Source organism: Trachypithecus francoisi, unplaced genomic scaffold (assembly GCF_009764315.1).
Source record: "Trachypithecus francoisi isolate TF-2019V2 unplaced genomic scaffold, Tfra_2.0 Lachesis_group20, whole genome shotgun sequence".
NCBI lineage: Eukaryota > Metazoa > Chordata > Mammalia > Primates > Cercopithecidae > Trachypithecus > Trachypithecus francoisi.
In genome coordinates this window covers 7782609-7799915 of record NW_022681466.1, presented here as the reverse complement: position 1 = coordinate 7799915, position 17307 = coordinate 7782609, and the positions used below count along the sequence as shown (strand labels likewise).

At 54.3% G+C, this 17307-nt stretch overlaps 1 protein-coding gene across 4 annotated transcripts in view; it reads left to right on the top strand.

The window, feature by feature from the left end:
- The window catches only part of UBE2O (ubiquitin conjugating enzyme E2 O), a 67429-nt gene that overhangs the window by 43604 nt on the left and 6518 nt on the right, over nucleotides 1-17307 (top strand). For 2 of the 4 annotated variants that reach the window (XM_033182288.1, XM_033182291.1), the window contains 14 exons: nucleotides 6921-6980; nucleotides 7177-7287; nucleotides 9795-9892; nucleotides 10382-10445; nucleotides 11331-11474; nucleotides 11934-12043; nucleotides 12187-12337; nucleotides 12560-13032; nucleotides 13505-13659; nucleotides 13911-14023; nucleotides 14112-14240; nucleotides 14603-14695; nucleotides 15693-16389; nucleotides 16651-16787. In XM_033182288.1, the coding sequence (XP_033038179.1) occupies nucleotides 6921-6980; nucleotides 7177-7287; nucleotides 9795-9892; nucleotides 10382-10445; nucleotides 11331-11474; nucleotides 11934-12043; nucleotides 12187-12337; nucleotides 12560-13032; nucleotides 13505-13659; nucleotides 13911-14023; nucleotides 14112-14240; nucleotides 14603-14695; nucleotides 15693-16389; nucleotides 16651-16787 (2535 nt within the window). The remainder of the gene's footprint in view (nucleotides 1-6920; nucleotides 6981-7176; nucleotides 7288-9794; nucleotides 9893-10381; nucleotides 10446-11330; nucleotides 11475-11933; nucleotides 12044-12186; nucleotides 12338-12559; nucleotides 13033-13504; nucleotides 13660-13910; nucleotides 14024-14111; nucleotides 14241-14602; nucleotides 14696-15692; nucleotides 16390-16650; nucleotides 16788-17307) is intronic. The other 2 variants (XM_033182290.1, XM_033182289.1) reach the window with 2 other exon arrangements.

Here is a 17307-nt window from a genome sequence, read left to right as displayed (position 1 = left end):
GACATGGCTGGTGGCTTCCAGCCTTGAGCTGTAAGTGCTTAGACTCCCTGCAGGCCCCTTCTTTTGGATTTCCTCCAGCTCCCCTCTTTGAACTGGGAGCCCCTTTAGTGTTCAGATGCTGGTGCTAGTGGCCAGGCACAAAGCCGCCTTTTGCCTTGGGATAAGGGCAGGGCCTCCAGGGAGCAGCCCAGCCTTTAGGAGCCACCCATTCCTACAGGGACATGACATTCAAAATCACTTGAAAGTAGCTTCTTGGCCAGGTGTAGTGGCTCACACCTGTAATCCCAACACTTTGGTGGCAGGAGGATTGCTTGAGCCCAGGAATTTGAGACCAGCCTGGATAAAATGGCAAAACCCTGTCTCTATAAAAAATACGAAAATTAGCCAAGCATGGTGGCGTACACCTGTAGTTCCAGCGACTCAGGACACAGGTGGGAGTATTACCTGGGAGATGGAGGGAGATGGCAGTGAGCCATGATTGCTCTCCAGCCTGGGCGACAGAGTGAAACCCTGCCCTTCCCACCCACCCACTCCCCACCCCGCCTCCTGCCCAAAAAAAGTAGCTTCTTTATTTAGCTTCTTTGTATTTTCAACATGTTGATCAGCCTCCGTTTGTGTTTTCTATTCCTGGAACACTTTATACGGTGAATTCGGATTCCACCTGGTCAGTCAAGGTCCATGGTATGAATGAGGGTCTGGACCGGGGGAGCTGCAGGACGAGCTGGTTGCTTTTGCCATGTTGTTGGGAATCAGCCTCAAGATTGCAGCTCAGAGAAGCAGCATGCGCCTTGGGAGTCAGGCAGCCGTGGAGGAGAGTGCTCCTGGCAGGAGAGGCCCCCAGTGAGTTTCCCCGACTCCTGAATGCCTGCTCTGAGTGGCCCCCAGCAGAGCTTCAGGGAGCTCAAACAGGGCAGAACAGAAGCGCCCAGACTCCTGCCACGTTGCCTACTGCCCTGGCATTGTCCCTCACCCTCACTTGCCATTTGATTGCTTTGCTACTTGGTACACCCAGAGGCTGGTCCGCAGACCCACCTTCTCCGCCATTGTTTGGGTCTCAGCGCCTGCGTCTCCAGAGCACCTTCAGGGCTTCTCAGCTGTGGCACTGCGGGTGCGTTGGTCACGCCATTCTTTGCTGAGGGTTGTCCTATGCATTGCAAGATGCTCAGCATTCTGGCTTCTGCCCACTAGATACGAGAACCCCAGCACCACCCTTTATGACCACCGAAAGTGTCTCCAGACATTGCCAAATGTCCTTTGAGAAGCAAAATTACCCCCAGGTGGGCCGGGCGCGGTGGCTCAAGCCTGTAATCCCAGCACTTTGGGAGGCCGAGACGGGTGGATCACGAGGTCAGGAGATCGAGACCATCCTGGCTAACACGGTGAAACCCCGCCTCTACTAAAAAAAAATACAAAAAACTAGCCGACTAGCCGGGCGAGGTGGCAGGCGCCTGTAGTCCCAGCTACTCGGGAGGCTGAGGCAGGAGAATGGGGAGGCGGAGCTTGCAGTGAGCTGAGATCCGGCCACTGCATTCCAGCCTGGGCGACAGAGCGAGACTCCGTCTCAAAAAAAAAAAAAAAAAGAAAAAATTACCCCTAGGTGAGAACCACTGGTCTAACTGGCCTCTGCTCCCTCTCTCAGCATGTTCCCTGCCCCAAAATCAGGTGATCTTTTGGATATCACCATCAGGCAGGGCTCTGAGTGGAGGCCTTCAGGGACTTCCATCGTGCTCAGTATACAATGTCAAGCCCTCCCTGTGGCTCTCTAAGGCCTGAGTAACCGGGCTCCATGGCTTCTGCCTTCTTGAAGCCCTGCCAGCCTGTGCTGGTCACTCCGCCCAGCGCCTTGACAGCACCCCTCCCTGCTTGGTAAGCTCACTCCCCATCTCATCCCGATCTCTGGTTCAGCATCACCCTGGAGGGGCCTTTCCTGACCACCCATTTAAAATTCCTCACTGTGCTTTCCTCCTGCTGGCCCCCATGTGGCCTAGTTTTTCTTTGTGGCACTTGGTACCACCTTCCCTGCATCTCTGTCTACATCCCACCTGCAGGAGAATGGGCGCTTAGCATGTGCCAGAATCCCTGTCTTTGGAGGGCAGCTGTGTTGTTTGCTGCTCCTGTTTCCAGAGGAAGCACAAAAGATGTCGGTCCTGGGTTCCACTGGGCAGCCTCACTGTCACGTCACATGTGTGCAAAGTAGTGTGTGTTTGCCGGGTGTGGTGGCTCACGCCTGTAAGCCACTGAGGCTGAGGAGGGTGGATCACAAGGTCAGGAGTTGGAGACCAGCCTAACTAACATGGTGAAACCCCATCTCTACTAGAAATACAAAAATTAGCTGGGCATGGTGGTGTGTGCCTGTAATCCCACTACTCAGGAGCCTGAGGCAGGAGAATCGCTTGAACCCCAGAGGCAGAGGTTGCAGTGAGCCGAGGTCGTGCCACTGCACTCCAGCCAGGGCGACAAAACAAGACTCTGTCTCAAAAGAAAAAACTAGTGTGTGTTCATTTTAAACCAACCACCACCCCTTCTGGCTTAGAGATACTGTTACCGGCCGGGCGAGGTGGCTCAAGCCTGTAATCCCAGCACTTTGGGAGGCCGAGGCGTGCGGATCACGAGGTCAGGAGATCGAGAGCATCCTCGCTAACACGGTGGAACCCCGTCTCTACTAAAAATACAAAAAACTAGCCGGGCGAGGTGGCGGGTGCCTGTAGTCCCAGCTGCTGGGGAGGCTGAGGCAGGAGAATGGTGTAAACCCGGGAGGCGGAGCTTGCAGTGAGCTGAGATCCGGCCACTGCACTCCAGCCCTGGCGACAGAGCAAGACTCCGTCTCAAAAAAAAAAAAAAAAAGGCCAGGCGCAGTGGCTCAAGCCTGTAATCCCAGCACTTTGGGAGGCCGAGACGGGTGGATCGCGAGGTCAGGAGATCGAGACCATCCTGGCTAACACGGCGAAACCCCGTCTCTACTAAAAATAGAAAAAACTAGCCGGGCGAGTTGGCGGGCGCCTGTAGTCCCAGCTACTCGGGAGGCTGAGGCAGGAGAATGGCGTAAACCTGGGAGGCGGAGCTTGCAGTGAGCTGAGATCCGCCACTGCACTCCAGCCTGGGCGACTGCGAGACTCCGTCTCAAAAAAAAAAAAAAAAGAGATACTGTTACCATTTTGGTATCTTATCTTGTCCTTTTTCTGTTCAGAAACCTCTGATAGTTACAACTTTCTAAGAAATGTTAGACAATAGGCTGGGTGCGGCGGCTCACGCCTGTAATCCCAGCACTTTGGGAGGCTGAGGCGTGCGGATCACGAGGTCAGGAGATCGAGAGCATCCTGACTAACACGGTGGAACCCCATCTCTACTAAAAATAGAAAAAATTAGCCAGGCGTGGTGGCGGGCGCCTCTAGTCCCAGCTACTTGGGAGGCTGAGGCAGGAGAATGGCATGAACCCAGGAGACGGAGCTTGCAGTGAGCCGAGATCACGCCACTGCACTCCAGCCTGGGCAAGAGAAGGAGATTCCATCTCAAAAAAAAAAAAAAAAAAAGGAAATGTTAGACAATCAATAGCTCACCAACTCAGGTTGTTTAGAATTTCAGAGCCCATGAGGACAGTTGAAATCTCTTCACCTCCCGATCCCAGATCCCCTCCTAGTAACAATTTTTTTAAAACTATAAGCAAGGCACCCCTGAACAGTAGGGATTGGGTTTATTCCACGGTTTAGTTTTGTTCACAAATCTGGTGTTTTCCCAGAGTGGGCACAGTGCCCTCTAGTGTTCACCTGCCAGGCCAGCTGGCCCCTGTCATTTGCTCTTTGGAGGTAGAAGGGGAAGTGGAGGGCAAACTGCGCCCAGCAGGCATCTGTAGTCAGCGGCCACCACTGCTGCCTTCCACTTGCCCCAGAAATGAAGAGAGTGTTTATTTCTTTCATAAGCAGAAGAATCACTGTCTTTAAATGTGTAGACCGCCGGAAGTCTTTTCCTGTCTCTCTAGCTCTGGGGAGAGATGAGTTTTTTATGTGGTTAAGAGAACAGACTCGGGGCCAAACTGCCTGAGTTCAGGTCCCAGCCCCACTACTTAGGAGCGTGATGACATTGAATGCGTTGCTTATTTTCTCTGTCTCAGTTTGCGTATCTGCGAAATGAGCATGGCAGTGAGGTGCTTCACGGGTTGTGGAGCACTTCATGAGTGAAAGCAGCGAAGCACCTGGAGAACTGTCTGGCAGGTAGGAAGCACCTGGTTAGCATGAGGTGGAAAACTCCAGAGCTCTTGCATTCACCAGGAGCACAGCGGTTCCTTCCTGACGGGGGCACTGAAAGGCTTTGTGAAGCAGGTCGCACACATGGGGCAGGGAGAGGAGGACGTTTGGAAGGAACTGTTCAGTGGTGTGGCTTACAGATGGGAGTGTGTGGGCTTATTTGGAGAAAGCCATTGCCCAGTATGGGTGGGGTATAGGAAGTTAGGAAGGAAAGTCACGGGAGCCTCCCAAGTCATCCTAAGTCCTTCCAGATGCCATTGTCTCAGGTTCTAATTCCCAGTGGAAGGGAGTGTAGCCACCATGTCACCATCCCCCAGCCCCTTGTCACTCCCAGTCTGCTCCCAGCACCATCAGGGCTTTGGAGAGACGTAATGCCTTGTCACAGAAAGGTCAGAAGAGCCCCTGGAGGCAGCGTCCTGGTGGGGTGGAGCTGCTCTTGTCTGGAGACCCCATGGGAAGAATGGCGTTTGTTTCCAGGCTCCTTCTCCTGGGAACACTGGGCACTGCCTGCCCTGCCAGCCTCTGGCCTTGCCACGATGCCAGTTTTCACCAGCTGTTTTTTTCTGCTTCAGCCTCAGAGTTGACATCTCAGTTTCCCCTGCATTCCCGAGGGTGCAGTTAGGCTGAACAGAGTGTCCCATCAGTGCCTGCACTGATTTAGGTCTGTGTCTGTGCTGCTCTTGCCTCCTTTCCTGGCTGCTCTCTCAGGGACCCCCAAGTGGTGGAGGCAGCCCTCCCGCCACATGTGGTGCAGTCCCCCTTGCTTTGGAGTCTGCTATCCTGCAGCTTCTGACTTCTCTGGGAGCAATTGTGGCCTTTTGAAGTCTAAAATGGGAGCAGGGGATTAAGATAGGGTAGGGCAGCGCAAAAAATACCATGTCTCAGAGTGGAGATTCGGGCACAGAGGGTGACCGCACAGAATGTTCTTTGAGTTAAAAAAGTGGCACCGTCACACCAACATGCCCCTGCAGCCTCCTGGGGTCTTGAAGCAGAGATAAGGAGAGCCTGACCTTTCAGGGGTCTTCAACCTGCAGCTCACAGGGCCGGTGGTCACAGCTGCCGGCCTTGCTGAGCACCTACTCTGTACCGTGCACCATGTGCCACCTGTGGTCCACTGCCTTGGTGACTCCACCTCAGCCATGCTGAGACAGCTGCCGTCATCCCTCCTACGTGTCGGCAGGAGTGGTTTGCCTGACTTTCCTGTGTCTGACTCGAGAACCCTGCATTTACTGGGCTCGTTGTCATTTGAAACTTGGGATCATACCTGGATGCAGTGGCTCACGCCTGTAATCCCAGCACTTTGGGAGGCTGAGGCAGGCAGATCACAAGGTCAGGAGTTCGAGACCAGCCTGGCCAACATGGTGAAGCCCCCATCTCTACTAAAAATACAAAAATTAGCCGGGTGTGGTGGCACGTGCCTGCAGTCCCACCTACTTGGGAGGCTGAGGCGGGAGAATTGCTTGAACCTGGGAGGCGAAGGTTGCTGTGAGCCCGAGACTGTGCCATTGCATTCCAGTCTGGGCAATACAGCAAGACTCCATCTCAATAAAAAAAACAAAACTTGGGCTCACGAGTTCCTGTGGGACTCTCTGCACTGCTGGTTGGTGCTGGGGTCCATTGCTTTTCTTTCCTTTTTTTGTGAGTCATGTTCTTCTACTAACAGAGTTTGTTTTAGTTGTCGTTGCCAGCAATTAAGTGACCTTGAGCCAGTGTCTTCCTTTTTCAGCGACTTGGTTCTCCTTTCTTGGTGGTGAACTCTCGGTGCCCCCAGGTCAAGGGAGGCCACCATGGAGGAGTGTCTGGTTGGCAATTTGAGGAAACCGCTCTCCAGCCATGTGGTTTGGGGTCTTGGAGGTGGACACACACAGAGACCCGTCCATGATTATGACCCAGTGAAGAACCATTGAGGAGCTGCCCCAGGTTGGAGGAACCAGCTATAAAAGAAGGCAGGCTGGCCTGGTGGGAGCGTCTCCTGCCTGGGCTGTTGGAAGATGGAGCAGCAGGAGGCAGCGGCCGCTGCCAGTTGTGCATAAAGGGACAATCAGGTGCTCGTACAGTTGGCCAGGCTCCAAGAGCCAACCATCCTGAGGGTTACTTAGCAGCCTGCAGGGCTCCAAGCACAGCAGATAAGGCGCAGGCCGCAGCTGGTCAGGAGGATAACCCAGATTAGAACGTGGTGTCCGGTGATAGCCAGGCTTCAGGATGACCCACCGCAGCCCAGTGTCCTGCTCCTCCCCCAGCCCACTCTCCCTCAGCACTGATCAGCTAGGGCAGGCACTTGCAGAGGGCAGAAAAAAGATTTAACACAAAGCAAATGTTTAGCTCTCTGTAGAATGGGCTGTTAAATCCTTCATGAAAGTGCGACCTTATGTGATCTGTCATTGAGCCCCACTGTTCAGCGTGAGGAAGGATACCTCCGGCGAGCCGAGTGTTTGCCTTTGGTGGGCGAGACAGTGACTGCAGGGGCCCCAGGAGGCCTGTGGACATGACGCGCTCCGCCGTGGGTCGCGGTGCTGGTCGGAGGTGTGTGCGGTCTGTGAAAATGCTGCTAGCGGAACGCTTAGGATTTGTGCACTTAGCAGTGTGGATGTGACACTTCAGAAGTTGGAAGAAAACCGTATTCTGTGTTGGCTTTAGAGCCCATTCTCTCACATCTCTCACGTTTCCATTCTTTTACAGCTGAAACTAGAAGACCGTTCTGTGGTGCCCCGAGATGTGGTCCGGCACATGCGATCTACCGTGAGTCCTGCGTCCCCACCCCAGCCCTGGGCCTGGGGGCAGCCACCTTAGGGACTTGAGCCTGCCCACCTTGTACTCTGTATGTGGGAGAGCTGGCCAGCTCCGCAGGGGGCGCGCTGGGGTTGCCTGGGCTGGGTCTCCCATGGTGACCAGGGCTGCTGCACCGTGGGACTTGCATGCCTCCTCCCTCCCCCAGGACAGTCAGTGTGGCACGGTGATTGACGTCAACATCGACTGCGCCGTCAAGCTCATTGGCACCAACTGCATCATCTATCCTGTAAACAGCAAGGACCTACAGCACATCTGGGTGAGCCAGCCCTGTCTTCTCATCATGCTTTCTGGGCCCTCTGGTTCTCTCGGCGGCACGACCTGTGCGCTTTAGCCTCCTCCCTGCTCTTGCCAAGCACAGCCTTCCTGGGTCAGAAGGCCGAGCACAGCAGCCAGCTGGCTCCTATAGCCTTGTTTTCGCTGCTTTCAAGTAAGCCATTTAGATGTGAGGTCAGGATGTGCCCTTCCCCAACCCCAGCGTAGGCTGCCAGTGTGGTTATCTTTAAGTGTTTTCCTTTCTCCTCTAATATTTCTTTTAAAAAAATTAATTATTTCCAATTATTTATTTTTTTAATGATTTTAAACTTACCAAAAGTTGTAAATTCCTGTGTCCCTCTCATCCGGGTTCCTCAGCTGTTAAGATTTCACTCCATTTGCTCCATCACCTTCCCTCCCTCCTCCCCGAGATCCCCCTCCAGTCTTTTTTATTCCCAAAACATTTGAGAGCAAGCTACAGATATGATGCCCTGTCACCCACCCCCAAATACACACACCTCTTGTGTGTTTTCCAAAAATAACGGACAGCCTCCTGTGTAACCACCATATGACCCCCAGATTGAGAAATGGACGTTGATAATTTCTGTCCAGTCCACAGACCACATGCAGTTGTCCCAACACTACTGTTTTCTTCTTTGCGGATCCAGGACCCAATTCAGGAACACATCTTGCATTGAGTTGTCATCTCTTCATTTTCTCTCCAATCTGGAATCATTTCCCAGCCTTTCTTTGTCTTCCATGCCCTGAACAGTGATACATTCAGTAACTTGACCCTCAGCCTGGGTCTATCTGGTGTTGCCTCATGCCCACGGCTTCTTTGCAGACCTACCGCAGAGCTCTGCGCTGGTCCATGGTACCCCATAGCCAAAGTGCTGGGGTTGTTCACTTTGACCCCTGGTCATGTTGTTGTCCACCAGATCTCTCCACCATAAACTCACCATTTACCCCCTTGAAGTGATTGTATTTTGTGGGAACATAGTCCCAGATTATGTCTATACCCTGTCATGTGTCAGCCTGAAATCCACCAGCTTTGGCGTCCATTCACAGTTCTGCCTGCACCAGCCATTGCTCTGATGTTGCTCAATGGTGGTTTTATGACTCCCTTGTTCCCCCTCATTTCTTTTAGCTGGCATTCTGCTCTGTAGAAGAGCTTTATCTTCTGCCCCATTTATGTATTCATTTTTTTTTTATCGCTATGAACTTAGAGATTTCTGTTTTATTCATTGGTTATAATTAATTACTACTATTATCTGTTCTGTTGTTTAGATGGTCCCAGATCTAGCCAGTGGGAGCCACTTCAAGCTGGCTCTCATGTCCTTCTCACATGGCCCTTTCTGTTGGTTTTTTAAGCACTTTCTTTCTTTCTGGCATGAGGTGTGCCAGGCTCATCTTGTACTTTTTGTAGTCCAGCCCCAGAATCAACCATTTCTCCAAGAAGCCTCATTGCTTTCAGAGAATGGTATTTTTAAAACCCAAGATCTGGATGCTAGGTGTGCTAATTGCTACTTGGCCCTTTTGGGACACACTAGGAAATACACATGTATTACATGTATACACACATCTAAATATATCACTGCCTGCAGTATATGTATATTAAAATATATGAGTTCAGGCAGAGTTCACGGGTGCGGTGGCTCATGCCTATAATCCCAACACTTTGAGAGGCTGAGGCAGATGGATCACTTGAACTCAAGAGTTTAAGATCAGTCTGGGCAACATGGTGAAACCCCATCTCAACCAAAAAAAAATATGAAAAAATTGGCCAGGCCTGGTGATACATGCCTGCAGTCCCAGCTTACTCAGAAGACTAAGGTGGGAGAGTCACTTGAGCCCATAGATGGAGGTTACATTGAGCCAAGATCATACCATTGCACTCCAGTCTGGGCAATAGAGCAAGACCCTGTCTCTAAAAAAATAAAAATAAAGTAAAATAAAATATGTGAGTTAATCCTGATACATCCACTTCCACCTAAACACCTCAGACACCTCTTCCTTCTCCTCCTTCCTGCTCCCTTTCTGTTAGTAAACACCTGGGCACCTTCTCCAACAGTGAGGGCCTTGGCTCTCGATATCCTTGATGTGTTAATGTATTTACTCAGAGCACTGTCCATATAGCCATCCCCCAATGGTGTGGCTGCCTCCTCTGCCTGCCACCTCCACAGCCTACTTGCCAGGTGTCCTGTGTCCATGGTTGTCCCATGTCCATGGATGCCATCAGGCCTCTGCCCCTGCATCACCCACCCCGTTCCCTCCAGGCAGCCCCACAGCCAACACCACTTCCTCCTCACTGGGAAGAGCAGCTGGGATGCAGCCTAGAACTTGTAGGGAGGGCCTGCTGCTGCAGCTGTTTAGGGCTAGTAGCCAACCGGTCCAGACAATGAGCCATCTAGATCCTCCCGCTTCCTGTCTCAGTGGGGCATAGAGGAATCTGTGCCCTCGACATGGACATTGTCTGCTGTGTCTCACTGCCCCTGCCCCCTTGGTCTGCAGCCCTTCATGTATGGGGACTACATTGCCTATGACTGCTGGCTGGGGAAGGTCTACGACTTGAAGAACCAGATCATCCTGAAGCTATCCAACGGTGCCAGGTAGAGTCTCACCACCAGAGAGCCATCGGCTTGGGAAGGACAGCCTCTTGGAAAGGGGGGAGGAGGGTGTTTCCTCCTGGGGACAGTGATGACAGGTTTGATCAAGGGCAGTGACAGATGTTGCAGGCATCCAGGGCCTGCAAATCAGGGCCTAACCTTGTACCATTCTCCTTATCTGCCGTGGCCTAATTCTGTTGCTCAGTTTCTGACCTGTCCTGGCATAGGGAGAAACATTTTCATTGAGGGTATCTGCTGGAGGCTGATGTTTTACTTGAGGCACTGTGAGGGTGCTGAGCAAGCAATCCGGTGGCACTTGGGGTCTTGTTCATTGTGGGAGAGTTTCTTGTACTACCTCGGGCTGTTAATGGTTGAAAACGAATTGTGCTATTTAGGGCATGTGGCACATTGGCATCTCAGGATTGCAGCTGTTTGGTACTCCCTGTGTCCCCTCTGATTTAGAACAGACTAAACCTCTGTTCTCTGTTTTAGGTGCTCCATGAACACAGAAGATGGCGCCAAGCTCTACGACGTCTGCCCGCACGTCAGCGACTCGGTAGTGTGCTCCATCCAGGCCAGCACCCTTCTCTGATCGCTCAGTCCTCTGGAAGGAGGACTTCTTAGCAAAGAGCTTGTAGCTGGACCCAGCTAAACAGAGCAGTTTCCTAGAAAAGGGGCGGGTGCGCGCCAGAGGATCTAAAAGTTCGGGTATAGGCAGAAAATATTAGAACCTATTTTTTTTTTTTTTCTTTGAAACAGAGTCTCACTCTGTTGCCCAGGCTGGAGTGCAGTGGTGCGTTCTCGGCTCACTGCAACCTCAGCCTCTTGAGTAACTGGGATTACAGGCATGTGCCACCACGCCCAGCTAATTTTTATATTTTTAGTGGAGATGAGGTTTCACCGTGTTGGCCAGGCTGGTCTTGAACTCCTGACCTCAGGTGATCTGCCCACCTCAGCCTCCCAAAGTGCTGGGATTACAGGCATGAGCCACCGCGCCCACAGTATTAGAACTTTTATTTGCATTTTTGTTAGCTTTTTTCTCATCCTTTAAGGTCCCACTTTGTCTCTCTCAGTACAGGATGATGTAGTAGTTACAATAGTACATGGACACACACAGCAATCAAGTAGATATACAGGAGGTGCGTGAGCAAACAGGTTTCAGGACCACTGCTCTCTGGAGCCTTGTTCCTCAGAGTGTGAGCCCTTGACCAAGGAGCATGGAATGAGTCACCTGTGTTTGAACAAGGGTGCCCGGTGACCTCTGCGGACCCGGGGTTTGGGAAGTGCTGATCTGGAGCCACAGGACTTGTTTTCGGGCGTGTGGGGCCTGTGTGTGAGTGGGCTTCTGCAGGTGGGCAGCCAGCAGGCACAGGCGTGGGGAGCACGGTCACCCAAGGAGACACCACTCACAGGGACTCTCCTCTGGCCCCACATCCTGCAGGGTCTCTTCTTTGACGATTCCTATGGCTTCTACCCAGGCCAGGTGCTCATTGGCCCTGCCAAGATCTTCTCCAGCGTCCAATGGCTGTCGGGTGTCAAGCCCGTGCTCAGCACCAAGAGCAAGTTCCGAGTGGTGGTAGAAGAGGTGGGTCTGGGCCCAGGGCCAGGAAACCAGATCCTTGACCTCTGCACCCTGAAGCTGAGCTGCTGCTCCTTTCCTGCCCGCTCTGAGAGTTGAGCCCCACTCTTTGACATCTGGACCCTGTTGATCTCAAAGGGCTTTGAGGATAAAGGGAACCCAGGCTCTGGTCATAGTGACCAAAAGACAGACGTCCCCCAGCCCAGCCTGTACAGGCTGAGCAAGGTGGGAGGGTAGCAAGTGGCAGTACCAGTGGCCCCTGGCTGGTATGAGCAGTGACACTGGTCCTAGGCATTGGGTGTGGGCCATGGTTACAGTTGGGGTCTGCTCTGATGTGTCTGTACTTGGTGCTATACTAGGAAGATCAGTTTCCTGCTGTGGAGGTTGAGTGGGCTTTGGGCAACTGGCTAAAGAGAGTGCTGTCAGAGCCTGCGCTGACTGGCGTGTCCCACCTGCCATCCCCAGGTGCAGGTTGTAGAATTGAAAGTTACATGGATTACCAAAAGTTTCTGTCCAGGGGGCACGGACAGCGTCAGCCCCCCACCCTCTGTCATCACCCAGGAAAACCTAGGCAGGTGAGCACGCCCTTACTGCCAGCAACCCAGAGGCACGCGCGGAACAGGCCTCTGGCCCCTGGCCACATGCCCGGGGAGGCTCAAGAACACTGCTGGCCTCCCAGGAGTCCAGCTCAGCTCACCCCCGCTTGCTTCCCAACCAGGGTGAAGCGTCTCGGATGCTTTGACCATGCTCAGCGGCAGCTTGGGGAGCGCTGTCTGTATGTCTTCCCAGCCAAGGTAGAGCCAGCCAAGATTGCCTGGGAATGTCCAGAAAAAAACTGCGCCCAGGGGGAGGGCTCTATGGCCAAGAAGGTATGTCCTTGGGGTTGGGGGTTGGTGGGCATTTGAGGAACTGGCCTTGAGCCATTTCCAGCCAAAAAGGACTGTCTGTGCTTTAGGCCTTGGGGGGCAGCCCTGAGGACCCTTGCCGGCTACTCAGGTGTATACAACTGTCATCCCCCCAGCCTGAGATGCCTAGGACCAGGCCTGCCCAGGTGCACCTCACAGCCCGTCCTCTCTGCTCCGCCCTTGCAGGTGAAGCGCCTGTTGAAGAAGCAGGTTGTGCGGATCATGTCGTGCTCCCCAGACACCCAGTGTTCCCGGGACCATTCCATGGAAGACCCAGACAAGAAGGGGGAAACCAAAGCCAAGAGTGAAGCGGAGTCTGCCAGCCCCGAGGAGACGCCCGATGGTTCTGCCAGTCCAGTGGAGATGCAGGACGAGGGTGCAGAGGAGCCCCACGAGGCAGGAGAGCAGCTGCCCCCATTCCTGCTAAAAGAAGGCAGAGATGACAGGCTGCACTCGGCAGAGCAGGACGCAGATGATGAGGCTGCTGACGACACAGACGACACCAGCTCGGTGACCTCCTCTGCCAGCTCCACCACTTCCTCCCAGAGCGGCAGTGGCACAAGTCGCAAAAAGAGCATCCCCTTGTCCATCAAGAACTTAAAGCGCAAACACAAAAGGAAGAAGAATAAAATCACTCGAGATTTCAAGCCAGGGGACAGGTAAACTTGGAGTTGTGCCCCTCCTCAGTGGCGTCCGCGTGAAGCCAGGCAGAGTGTGCGTCCCCTGGATGTGCGTGCCTGTGCTCGCACACACACCTCTGCATGCCTTGTAGTGGCTCAGGGACGCCCATCCGAGACAGCGTAGGCGCCTGGGGTAGGCCGTGGTGGAAAGCGGAGACTGAGGAGTGGTACTGAGGAGTGGTGCAGAGGGTGGGATGGTGGTGGCCTTAAGCTTGGCCTTCTGGGAACACATTTGCCTGAGCTCTCCCAAGTGGGTCCCGTTCTCAGAGAATGCAGGGCCTCGGAACCCTGGGTGAGCTTCCTGTGCACCAGAAACTCATCCTGCCAACCTGGGATTCAGAGTTTCAGGTTACTAAGCCCACAGGGACAGGAAGGGACAGGAAGATGCTCTGCCCTTTCCGCGGGCGGGGGTGGGGTGTGCATGGCCTGCTGACTGGCCTGCATCTGGCAGGGTGGCAGTGGAGGTGGTGACCACGATGACCTCAGCCGACGTGATGTGGCAGGATGGCTCTGTGGAATGCAACATCCGCTCCAACGACCTCTTTCCTGTACACCACCTGGACAACAATGAGTTCTGCCCCGGAGACTTCGTGGTAGATAAGCGAGGTAGTGCCAGCTCTGGAAGGGCAGCCAGCAGGGTGGTTGCCAGTGAGGGCCCAGGTTGGGGCTTGTGGAGAATGGGCAGTGGATCTGGGGTCAGAGCTAAAATGAGGTCCAGAAGGGGACTGCCCTCATGAAGGGGTCTCACCACTTCCAAGACAGGGGAAGGTCACGGTTTGCACCCTACACTGGCTTGAGATGTGGGCTCCTTAGCCGGGATCCCTTAGCTAGTCACGTTCCTTCCTCTGGTTCCCTAGTCCAGAGCTGTCCAGACCCTGCTGTCTACGGCGTGGTACAGTCTGGGGACCACCTCGGCCGTACCTGCATGGTGAAGTGGTTCAAGCTGCGGCCGAGTGGGGACGATGTGGAGGTGTGTGCAGCCCCTACTGCTTTCTTCAGGTGGGCTCTGGGGTTAGGTGTAGGACCCATAGCTCATGACAACCTGTCCTGTGCCACAGCTGATTGGAGAAGAGGAAGACGTGAGTGTTTACGACATTGCTGACCACCCTGACTTTAGGTTCCGTACAACTGACATCGTCATCCGCATCGGCAATACTGAGGACGGAGCTCCTCACAAGGAGGATGAGGTGTGCCTTCCAATTCAAGTTCTGGATCGCTGCTCACTGCCCTGTGCACCAGCTGCAGTCCCTGATGCTGCCACTAGGTGGCTCTAGGAGACAAGACCTGAAAGTCCTCTGGGCTCAGTGTCCCCAGGAGGGCAGCTACCCCAAAGTGAAGCTGCTGCTCAGCCCTAGCAGCCGCAGAAGGACTTGTTTCCCTGCCTCACTTCTGGGGTCAGGCTTCTTCAGCTGCCGCTGGTTACATTTACCAGAGGAGCTAAGTTCTTGTCACAAGCTGGGTGGGCATGATGTCAGTCACTGCACAGCACCTGAGGGGCTGGGGAGCTGGAGCTTGAGCTGGACCCCCTGACTTTGTCCCCTTTGCCCAGCAGCCATCGGTGGGCCAGGTGGCCCGTGTGGACGTCAGCAGCAAGGTGGAGGTGGTGTGGGCTGACAACTCAAAGACCATCATCCTGCCCCAGGTGAGGCTCTGGCTAGACCCCCTGCTGGGCTTGTGCCTGTGGCAACTTGGGCTGGGGACCACAGTCGTGTAGCCAGAAGATGGGCTCTCAGGTCTTCCTGGTGAGATCTCAGCGAAAGCATGAGGGGCAAGACAGGCATTCCACACAGCCCTTGGTGCAGGGTTGGGGGCAGCCCGCAGTTGGCCCACCAGCCTTGCTGCTCCCAGCAGTCTCTTCCCGGCCATCCATCGCTGGTGCATGTAGACTTCCACAGACCTCCAGGATTCTCCTGGATTGTGAGCTCACTGTGCTGCGAAGAAAGCAAGTTCCCTCCTAAAAGGAGATGGAAACTTTCCTACCACCCTTTCTAGAAAGCTCTAACAGAGAAGGGGAGAAAGGAGCTGATGCAGTTCTAACCCCAGCTGTTGGGTCCCAAGCAGAAGAGCTACACGGACTCTCCTTCCCTCGCTTCCTGGTCGGAGCCACACAGCCCAGCTTTCCTCTCCTGGTCCGCACAGGGGGCGGGAGTGGGAGTGGGAATGGCTTGCCCCATCACCTTAACGGCCATTCCAGGGAAGGCAGCAGGATATGTCGGCCCTTCCACATGTCCCTTCCTGTCATAGGTTCCCAGCTCCCAGTGCAGCCCCACAGGGGCCTCCTTGGCTGTATCATCAGCTGACCCTGAGCTTTTCAGGTGTAGGGCTGGGCCTGCCAAGGTCCCCTACTGCCTTGGGCAGATGCTGACCAAGTGCACAGAGCAGGAGGGGAGGCTGGAACAGACCACTGGCTAGGGCTTTGGGTCCGGCTTAGGGGTGGCACAGGTGAAGGGCCTCTCCCAGAGACCTAGGGGCTGCAAAATCCAGAGCAGAGGGCAGGGAAAGAGTGGAATGAGGTTGCCAAGGCCTCATGAGCCCAGTCCCCATCAGCTGTGTGGATCAGGGATCCCCAGAGCTCCTCCGCAGTGGTAGGGAGGTGGCTTCCTGTCTGCATGACCGTGGCGCTTCCCTTCTGCCCCCAGCACTTGTACAACATCGAGTCTGAGATTGAGGAGTCAGACTACGATTCAGTAGAAGGCAGCACCAGCGGGGCATCCTCGGATGAATGGGAAGATGATAGTGACAGCTGGGAGACGGACAATGGGCTGGTGGAGGACGAGCACCCCAAGATAGAGGAGCCCCCCATCCCACCCCTAGAGCAACCAGCGGCCCCTGAGGAGGACAAGGGAGTGGTGATCAGTGAAGAGGCAGCCACAGCTGCTGTCCAAGGGGCTGTGGCCATGGCCGCCCCCATGGCCGGGCTGATGGAGAAGGCTGGCAAGGACGGGCCGCCCAAGAGCTTCCGGGAGTTGAAAGAGGCCATCAAGATCCTGGAAAGCCTCAAGAACATGACCGTGGAGCAGCTGCTGACAGGCTCACCCACCTCTCCGACTATGGAGCCTGAGAAGCCAACTCGGGAGAAGAAGTTTCTAGATGACATTAAGAAGCTACAGGAAAACCTCAAGAAGACCCTGGACAATGTGGCCATTGCAGAGGAGGAGAAGATGGAGGCAGTGCCCGACGTCGAGCGCAAGGAGGACAAGCCTGAGGGGCAGTCACCTGTGAAGGCTGAGTGGCCCAGCGAGACCCCGGTGCTCTGCCAGCAGTGTGGTGGCAAGCCTGGCGTCACCTTCACCAGCGCCAAGGGCGAGGTCTTTTCTGTGCTGGAGTTTGCACCCTGTGAGTCAGCCCTCGCCCGGTCTTTGCCTTCCCCGCCTTCTCAGGGCTTCTGTTTGTGTCACCAGATCTGGGTACAGGGTGGTTAGTCCCCTTGCTGGCCCCCAGCTACTGCCCCCAAAGTATTTCACTGTGTGATCACAGTGCTGAGGCCAGGAGCAGCGAGTGGAAAGTCTGTGGGTGTGTTCACCTTTCCAGCCAGGTTTGCAGATGGAGCTCCAGGGCTTCTCCATGAGGGACTGACTGTTCTCTTTCCCCCTCTAGCAAATCATTCTTTTAAGAAAATTGAGTTCCAGCCTCCAGAAGCCAAGAAGTTCTTCAGCACAGTGCGGAAGGAGATGGCGCTGCTGGCTACCTCACTGCCTGAGGGCATCATGGTCAAGACTTTTGAAGATAGAATGGCAAGTAGGCTTGGCATGGGCAGGTGCATATGTGTTTTGTGGGCACCCAGTGCCCAAGAGGTCACCAACCTTGGGTCCCCAAACCTCTGGGGCTGACTGGCACCTGCAAAAACATTCACCCACCCACCTTTTATAGGGGCGGTCACAGGCGCAGTCAGGTGAGGGCTGACTCAGCCGTGTGTCCAGGCCAGATGGTTCTTTTTTTCCTCCCTCCTTTAAAAAATTGCTTTGAAATAGGCCAGGTGTGGTCGCTCACAACTGTAATCCCAGCACTTTGGGAAGCCGAGGCGGGTGGATCACCTGAGGTCAGAAGTTCGAGACCAGCCTGACCAACCTGGTGAAACCCCGTTCCTACTAAAAATACAAAAATTAGTCAGATCTGGTGGCAGGTGCCTATAATCCCAGCTACTCGGGAGGCTGAGGCAGGAGAATCACTTGAACAGGGGAGGCAGAGGTTGCGGTGAGCTGACGTTGTGCCACTGCACTCCAGCCTGGACAACAGAGTGAGACTCCCATCTCC